Source organism: Cephus cinctus, unplaced genomic scaffold, assembly GCF_000341935.2.
Source record: "Cephus cinctus unplaced genomic scaffold, Ccin1 Ccin1_scaffold0029, whole genome shotgun sequence".
NCBI lineage: Eukaryota > Metazoa > Arthropoda > Insecta > Hymenoptera > Cephidae > Cephus > Cephus cinctus.
The window spans coordinates 1,177,269-1,186,821 of NW_014332776.1; the positions used below are offsets into that span (position 1 = coordinate 1,177,269).

Sequence of the window (9,553 nt, forward strand, 5' to 3'; positions counted from 1 at the left end):
AACCCCTTAGCTTATATAACCACGACCGATACTCTGACTCGAGTCTGACTCGTAAAGAATTTGTGAGTGGCACGGCGCGCGACCGAACTTCTTGTTTACTATGGCTCGCGCGATCGGCAGATAGCGTGTAGGCCAAGGGGTTAATTAAGGTAGTTAGTCCATAAGGCAAAATGAAAGATTAATGTTTGCTATGAAAATATATTGTTCAGTGGAATATAATACGTTTTTTTAGCATTTTCAAAATTTTTAACCATCTAGTTACCGCGATATAAGCTTCTAAATTTAGTTTAAACAGCCTGCACTTCGGTAATCAAGGTGGACTGAAATCTGACAGCTGACAGGCTTCGTCTTCGCACGTCCATCGCATTTTTTACACAACAGATGGCGCTGACTGCTTTGCCTTCTTTACCTATTTGTACTCTGGATGGTGTTGGTAATTTACGAATACACAACACAATCAAATACACTTTGTACGTGAAGCTACCGTTCACACCGAATTTCCAGTTGACATAAGGCAACTTTCACAATAGTATAGAATTATTAAGGCTTTCATGTGGAGCGCGTGTGTATGCGTGTACGTATGTGTGTATGTGTGTGCTTTAACATAGTTCCTCGTATTTTAGGTGACAATTTTTAGATATATGGGATTTCCAGATGCTCCTCTCCGTAGTTTTCTGTAACTAGGTGTCGGATGTGGAAGTCCAGGGTGTCCAGGTGTTCCGCTCCGTAGTTTCTTATATCTAGGTGTCGGGCGTGGAAGTCCAGGGTGTCCAAGTGTTCCGCTCCGTAGTTTCTTGTATCTAGGTGTCAGGCGTGGAAGTCCAGGGTGTCCAGGTGTTCCGCTCCGTAGTTTCTTATATCTAGGTGTCGGGCGTGGCCTGCGTGGAACCGCATGGTGCTAGTTTTTCGGCATGAGGTGCGAAATTTTGAAATATCGTCGAAAGAGACGCTTTCATGTTTATACCAATAAGGCCTTTCCCTCCGGTCAGAATCTTGTGCTTGTAAGTAATCGGGTCAGCACTGTATCCACGCCACGTACCGCATTTTGAATGATCGTCAAACGCGTGAGGTACAATGTTTAGAAGGCCAGCTCCCATGTTCTCAATGTGCTCCCTTGTTCCTGTGCAGCACACAGCCAAAGCAATATTTCATATAATTCTCGGTTAGATCGATGGCATGGAGTCACCCTTCTCGGGCTAGATCATTGTGGATGGGCACTTCCGTTCACTAACACTCGCCAAGGTTTTGATCTAAATCCTTTATTGGTCGAAACAAAATAAAAGACAGACGTATCAGCGATTCGTTGCGGGGGGAACTGCGGGTATAGTCCATTCGCTGGTTGTCCTTTCCTTACTGGCTTTCTCAACGCTGCGCTAGCCCCGCATGTCCTCTTCCCCTCTGGCTCTCGTTTATTTTCCTTTTAATAACGTAAATAGTAATAATGGCCCTTGAGGACAAAAGGCGTTTTATTTGCCCGCGCCGTCATAATCAATAATTTTTGCCAGAATATTTAGGCTTCACATATCTCTACTAAGGGTACAAGTTGCATGATTAAATATCGGACTCCCTTTCGACCGGATGACTTGGCTTGATTTTGATTAATTAGCACTTTAATTTTAATTAGCACTTTACGATTAATACGATTAATACGATTTTGATTTATATTTCAATTTATTAGCGCTTCCCTTTTTCTATAATCTCGATCGCGTTTCGATCCCGTTTTCGTGGTTTTTACAGTTTTTTAGCTCGTAATCGTTCTCGATATTCATGACACTCAAAAGTCCCGGAGAAAATCCCGGGAAAAGTCCTGTAAAAAGTCACGGAAAAAGTAACGCAAAATATTCCCGGAAAAGGTACCGGAGAAATTAAGAGCGAGGAATGAAAAATTAAGGCCCAAATTTAATCTGAGTATGATATTATTTGTACATTAAGAAAAAAAGAGCGACGCAGATCATTCATAGAACATCGCTTCAAGGCACAATCACTGTAGGGAAAGATTAATCTCAGATCAGTTTTGGAATTATGCAGCAAACTGAGTGTTTCCTTCGTAAACCTGAGCGTAATCTGCCATGAAACACTACATTAAATACTACATAGTTTTATCGTATGTACCTTTACTGAATCTTATGTGGAATATGTAAAAGTATCTATTAGCTATCCGTTCTGTATCTAACAACTTTTACTGTAGGCATTAAATGATAATGTTATAACTTATAACTATTATTTCAATTCTTAGATTCCTCGTCCGTGTCCGCTCCTTTATCTGGGTATCAGCGTACGCTGCCATAATATTTTCATGAACTCTCTTTTTCTTGAACAGTCCTTACTCAAGAAATAGGCATTCCATCGGCGCAAATTTGACAAATATGTTGTTCATTTCAATCTATAATTAACACTTGCAAAATATTGTAAACGTGAGAAAGTACACTATACAAACAATACATTTTTTAAGATTTGAATAGCCGCGTGGGCTAAGACTCAGCGGAATAATAATCCACACAGGGTTCCGAGGTACGAATCCCCATCAGTGACAAAAAACTCACATAGGTGTTTTCAGCGATGTTTAATACGTATTAATCTTAAAGAATAAGTTCCGAATATCCAATTCAAAGTGCAATACAAAAACGATTGAATAAACGTAAAGTAATATGTTTTATTAATTGTGTTAATCGGTTAATTTAGTAAGGACTTAATTTGGGAACCTTTATGGAGCCCAACAAGGAAATCGAGAAAGGTCCCATAGATCAAAGTTAACCAGTCTAGTAGGCGTATGCCTAGATTTCCCTACTGGGCCCTCAATATAATTGGGGATAACAAGAATAGGCCAAGTAAAACCTCCAACTAAATATCTGCACGAGATCGATCAAGGGACACTTAGAATATTTAGGCTTCACATATCTCTACTAAGGGTACAAGTTGCATGATTAAATATCGGACTCCCTTTCGACCGGATGACTTGGCTTGATTTTGATTAATTAGCACTTTAATTTTAATTAGCACTTTACGATTAATACGATTAATACGATTTTGATTTATATTTCAATTTATTAGCGCTTCCCTTTTTCTATAATCTCGATCGCGTTTCGATCCCGTTTTCGTGGTTTTTACAGTTTTTTAGCTCGTAATCGTTCTCGATATTCATGACACTCAAAAGTCCCGGAGAAAATCCCGGGAAAAGTCCTGTAAAAAGTCACGGAAAAAGTAACGCAAAATATTCCCGGAAAAGGTACCGGAGAAATTAAGAGCGAGGAGGAATATTTAGGCTTCACATATCTCTACTAAGGGTACAAGTTGCATGATTAAATATCGGACTCCCTTTCGACCGGATGACTTGGCTTGATTTTGATTAATTAGCACTTTACGATTAATACGATTAATACGATTTTGATTTATATTTCAATTTATTAGCGCTTCCCTTTTTCTATAATCTCGATCGCGTTTCGATTCCGTTTTCGTGTTTTTACAGTTTTTTTAGCTCGTAATCGTTCTCGATATTCATGACACTCAAAAGTCCCGGAGAAAATCCCAGGAAAAGTCCTGTAAAAAGTCACGGAAAATGTAACGCAAAATATTCCCGGAAAAGGTACCGGAGAAATTAAGAGCGAGGATTAACAAATATAGCACGAGGGTCTACTTCGTTCTTGTATATAGGATTCAGGGAGATTTCAAAATCCTTTAGTATCGTAATCAGACCCACAGCGACTTGCAGCAATGCCAATCTCTGTCCTAAAATAAACAACGTTCAATTACTCACTTAATTATGATTTAACGAATCATTTGCTTACCGATGCAAATTCTTGGTCCATCTCCAAAGGGCATGTAGGTGCACGGTACAATATCTTTCTTTCGCTCGTCACTAAATCTGTCAGGATCATAAGACTGAGGATTGGGAAAATATTTGGGATCTGCACAATCACTGTAGGGAAAGATTAATCTCAGATCAGTTTTGGAATTATGCAGCAAACTGAGTGTTTCCTTCGTAAACCTGAGCGTAATCTGCCATGAAACACTACATTAAATACTACATAGTTTTATCGTATGTACCTGTACTGAACCTTATGTGGAATATGTAAAAGTATCTATTAGCTATCCGTTCTGTATCTAACAACTTTTACTGTAGGCATTAAATGATAATGTTATAACTTATAACTATTATTTCAATTCTTAGATTCCTCGTCCGTGTCCGCTCCTTTATCTGGGTATCAGCGTACGCTGCCATAATATTTTCATGAACTCTCTTTTTCTTGAACAGTCCTTAGTCAAGAAATAGGCATTCCATCGGCGCAAATTTGACAAATATGTTGTTCATTTCAATCTATAATTAACACTTGCAAAATATTGTAAACGTGAGAAAGTACACTATACGGTATACGTGCTTTATACATTCATCAAAATTATTAGAATCCGCGGAAGTTTTAGATTTTCGTATAAAATAATTGAAAGTGTTTTTATTTGTATCATTGCAGTCGCAATAATATAAGTATATGCAGTCATGACGTATTTACATTCTTTTAAACTTCAAACGACGAATCAAACAATAAATTTTCTAAAATTTGAAAAGCCGAGTGGGCTAAGACGCAGCGGAATAATAATCCACACAGGGGTCCGAGGTACGAATCCCCACCAGTGACAAAAAACTCATATAGGTGTTTTCAGCAATATTTAATACGCATCAATCTTAAAGAATAAGTTCCGAATATCCAATTTAATGTGCAATACAAAAACGATTGAATAAACATAAAGTAATATGTTTTATAGGGCTTATATTAAGGCCTTAATTTGGGAACCTTTATGGACCCCAACAAGGAAATCCAGAAAGGTCCCATCGATCGAAGGTGACCAGTCTGGTAGGCGTATGCCTAGATTTCCCTACTGGACCCCTAATAGAATTGGGGATAACTAGAACAGGCTAAGTAAAACCTCCAACTAAATATCTGCACGAGATCGATCAAGGGACACTTTTGCGACATCTCATGAAAGTTATTAATGATTGGAAGAGGAAGATAACGTCGCAGTGGATATTCTATTGAAATATAAGTTAATTCCATTGGTCGGCCTAACAAATATAGCACGTGGGTCTACTTCGTTCTTGTATATAGGATTCAGGGAGATTTCAAAATCCTTTAGTATCGTAATCAGACCCACAGCGACTTGCAGCAATCCCAATCTCTGTCCTAAAATAAACAACGTTCAATTACTCACATAATTATGATTTGATGAATCATTTGCTTACCAATGCAAATTCTTGGTCCATCTCCAAAAGGCATGTAGGTGCACGGTACAATATCATTCTTTCGCTCGTCACTAAATCTGTCAGGATCATAAGACTGAGGATTGGGAAAATATTTGGGATCTTCATGTAGGCCACACAGAGGCGTGTATATCACAGTTCCCTTTTTGATTACAATATCAGTTCCAGGTATCTAAAATTAGTAATTAATGATAATATCAAATATTCTAATACTGCATAAAGATCCCTTCTCGTACCTTATAGTCAACAAGAGCGACTCTATCCAGTATGGGAGCCGGTGGTACCAGCCTCAGTGTTTCTGCAATTGTTTGGTGCAAATATTTCATTTCCTGCACAGATTCGTACGTTAAACCATTTTCTTTTATTTTCTCTTTTATTTCCTCACGAACTCGTTCCTGTATCTCGATGTTTCTCGCTAATTCCAAAAGTGTAAAAGCTGTTGTCGTTGCGCTTGTTTCTAATCCGGCCAAAGAAAACATGGCTGATTGTGATACCAATGCGTCTCCTTCAAATTCTGTTAACGAAAATCAAAATTAATAGTACCTAAACAGCACAAGATATACAAATCAATGATGTAGTTAAAATCTTAGCAGACAAAGGAAAACCGTGTTGTACTAAAAGTTATTATAATTATCTTCAGTATAATTATAATATTATTGTTATCCTAATAAAAAATTGACTCAAACATAGAATCCAGAAAATAAATTGATTTCGTATGCCAACACCCACACAACACTGGGATGTTAAAAATATGTCATACAGACGTCGTCAATCCCCAAATGACATCTTGTAGACGTCATTCAGAAGTATCTTAGTCCCACCTCTAACAAATATAGCACGTGGGTCTACTTCGTTCTTGTATATAGGATTCAGGGAGATTTCAAAATCCTTTAGTATCGTAATCAGACCCACAGCGACTTGCAGCAATCCCAATCTCTGTCCTAAAATAAACAACGTTCAATTACTCACATAATTATGATTTGATGAATCATTTGCTTACCAATGCAAATTCTTGGTCCATCTCCAAAAGGCATGTAGGTGCACGGTACAATATCATTCTTTCGCTCGTCACTAAATCTGTCAGGATCATAAGACTGAGGATTGGGAAAATATTTGGGATCTTCATGTAGGCCACACAGAGGCGTGTATATCACAGTTCCCTTTTTGATTACAATATCAGTTCCAGGTATCTAAAATTAGTAATGAATGATAATATCAAATATTCTAATACTGCATAAAGATCCCTTCTCGTACCTTATAATCAACAAGAGCGACTCTATCCAGTATGGGAGCCGGTGGTACCAGCCTCAGTGTTTCTGCAATTGTTTGGTGCAAATATTTCATTTCCTGCACAGATTCGTACGTTAAACCATTTTCTTTTATTTTCTCTTTTATTTCCTCACGAACTCGTTCCTGTATCTCGATGTTTCTCGCTAATTCCAAAAGTGTAAAAGCTGTTGTCGTTGCGCTTGTTTCTAATCCGGCCACAGAAAACATGGCTGATTGTGATACCAATGCGTCTCCTTCAAATTCTGTTAACAAAAATCAAAATTAATAGTACCTAAACAGCGCAAGATATACAAATCAATGATGTAGTTAAAATCTTAGCAGACAAAGGAAAACCGTGTTGCACTAAAAGTTATTATAATTATCTTCAGTATAATTATAATATTATTGTTATCCTAATAAAAAATTGACTCAAACATAGAATCCAGAAAATAAATTGATTTCGTATGCCAACACCCACACAACACTGGGATGTTAAAAATATGTCATACAGACGTCGTCAATCCCCAAATGACATCTTGTAGACGTCATTCAGAAGTATCTTAGTCCCACCTACGGATATCTTCTGTTCGTCTTATGCACATCCTACCTCTCATTCATCGGATATATAACAACTATTTGACAATTTGATTCACATGATTAGGATATTCTTATAAGGTTGATGGCTCACTCATCGGCCATCTACCGGCACAGTCATTGGTTAGTTTGAACCGCGAGAAGCCGTCCTATGAGCAGTTCTCGAAGGCAACATAACTTAGGAAAGTTAGACGCGCTATACATGATGCGTCTGCTGACGGGTTACAACAAATTCAGTGAATTTATGCACTTGTTAAGAAATGCAGAAAATGAGATAAAGCAAACAACCTATTGACGATTACAGGCGTGGAAGATTCCTAAAAGATATCGCAGTCAATTATTATAAAATATTTAACAATAATAATTGGTAAAAAGAAGAAGGGACAACATTTTAAAGATATCACACTGCGTCATGTTTAAGAACATCTGCATAAGACGTCTGTTGGATGTATTACGCATGACATTTTTCAATCGGACGTTAGTAGGACATTGCAGACATAATTCGGATGTCGTTCGGATGTTGTGTGAAAAGAAGAATGGACATTTTAAAGATCTCACACTGCGTCATGTTTAAGAACATCTGCATAAGACGTCTATTGGATGTATTACGCATGACATTTTTCAATCGGACGTTAGTAGGACATTGCAGACATAATTCGGATGTCGTTCGGATGTTGTGTGTTCTGTGTTCATTTTAGTCTGACGGCAGAGATTGATTATACACGTTATTACTTACTGAAGTCCGACTTTTGCTCTTCATTTTTTATTTCTAATAAATTGTCTATAACGTCTCCTCGTTTCGAGCCACTTTTTTCACGACTGTTCATTGAATCCCAGAAAACGGTACGAAAATAATCCGTTTGTTTTCCCAACATAGAAGTTTCAATCACTGATTGAAATTCAGGGAAGAAAAAAACCGCAAATAGTTCGAAAGCACTTGCAAAACTTGTTTTGAAACTGTTGGTCCCTAGAAAAAAGAATACATATACATTTCTAATCATGACAGAGAGAGCTTTCCTTGTTACTATAAACCATAATCAACATCGAGAAAAACTGTGATAAACATGTAATTAGATGAAGAAATAAACGTTACATCTTGTCATCGTTTTTTATGAAAATATTATAGTTTTTCTTCGTCGAGGAATAATGTTATGATTTGAAAAAACGTCGGCTGGTTTCGTAGAGATAAAATCAAAAAAAAGTGTTAATCATGTTTCAGCTGCCAGAGGAATAACACCGCGTCATTCATGATGGGATTTATTATTATATCACATGTGTATCTGCTGAAATTACGCAATTATACCATATATACGATAAATATCCAAAATATATTTGAATGAAACACTTCTCACTTCAAAATTTGTTTTCACTTCACCATCTTTAATCTGATTATTGAAATAATTCTTCATATTCTCGGCAGATTGTAACATCAAAGGAAAGATGTAGAGATAAAATTAAAAAAAGTGTTTATCATTTAAAGTTATATCATTTTTCAGCTGCCAGAGGAATAACACCACGTCATTCATGATGGGATTTATTATTATATCACATGTGTATCTGCTGAAATTACGCAATTATACCATATATACGATAAATAAATAATTCTTTTAACTACTTTAATGAATTGGAACATTAGCTTCTTTTCACATGCGAAAATGGAATTAATTGAAACTATAACAAAATTATCGAAAACAAATAAGAATCCAGGATACTTTATACTAATATTTATGTTGTTAATGTATGAGACGTAAAAGCAAAGCTATAATCTGCTTCTTATACATAGACCTTGTTATCTATATCTTATATGTTTCATATTACTTCGTAGCGTTGAACAGTTTATCTTTTGCTAATAACTACTTAGACGTCGGAATGCGCATTAACCTTTAGACTGCCACTAATTTTTAACAAGATCAGGGTTCTATCTTTTACCAACATTTTATGCATGATGATAATGTATGAGTGTAAAATTCATGTTTTAATGGTCGAAAATTCGGTCGTTTAATAATTTTGATGCAACAATTTCTTAAACCATTTGTATTATCTCAAAAAAGGCATCTTGGAATTGAATAATTTTTCCTGTAATTTGTTATTATAGTACAGAAAATATCGTGTGAAGATTTGAAAAGTGGACCATTGAATATTTTTTGAACTAAAATTCATAATATGTGATCGCGCTCACGATTCGCGCGCTGGCGTCGCGGGCGAAGCAAGGATTCGAGCGTGCTTGGACAATTTCGAGTTATCCCACTATCTTTTGATGGATTTTTCACCTACTGCAGATGAATGATACTCAGGGAAATATTAAAAGGTTTCAGAGTAACACTGTCAAATAAAGAAATGATCATTTACTTTAATTACAATACTGATTTACATACAATAATACAGAAATAGTATTGTATATTATGCCACTAGGGAGGAAAGTGCCCGATTTTCGCCGAG

General features: G+C 36.6%; 2 protein-coding genes across 3 annotated transcripts; both read right to left on the minus strand.

Moving 5' to 3' along the window:
* Positions 1 to 1,879: 1,879 nt before the first annotated feature.
* LOC107267771 (cytochrome P450 6k1-like) lies at positions 1,880 to 5,783 on the minus strand. Of its 2 annotated transcripts, XM_015739847.1 has the most exons (4): positions 5,488 to 5,783; positions 5,234 to 5,423; positions 4,935 to 5,174; positions 1,880 to 2,849 (listed from the first exon to the last, which is right to left on the minus strand). In XM_015739847.1, the coding sequence occupies exons 1-3, from the start codon at positions 5,728 to 5,730 to the stop codon at positions 4,984 to 4,986; spliced, it is 624 nt and encodes a 207-aa protein (XP_015595333.1). In that variant the 5' UTR covers positions 5,731 to 5,783; the 3' UTR covers positions 1,880 to 2,849; positions 4,935 to 4,983. The 2 variants fall into 2 exon arrangements, with proteins under 2 accessions (XP_015595333.1, XP_015595323.1); XM_015739837.1 differs by lacking the exon at positions 1,880 to 2,849 and having other exon boundaries at positions 4,644 to 5,174.
* On the minus strand, positions 3,596 to 8,104 carry LOC107267098 (cytochrome P450 6k1). The gene is made up of 5 exons (XM_015738357.2): positions 7,851 to 8,104; positions 6,506 to 6,783; positions 6,372 to 6,441; positions 3,786 to 3,905; positions 3,596 to 3,726 (listed from the first exon to the last, which is right to left on the minus strand). The coding sequence occupies exons 1-5, from the start codon at positions 7,987 to 7,989 to the stop codon at positions 3,596 to 3,598; spliced, it is 738 nt and encodes a 245-aa protein (XP_015593843.1). The 5' UTR covers positions 7,990 to 8,104.
* Positions 8,105 to 9,553: the final 1,449 nt, after the last annotated feature.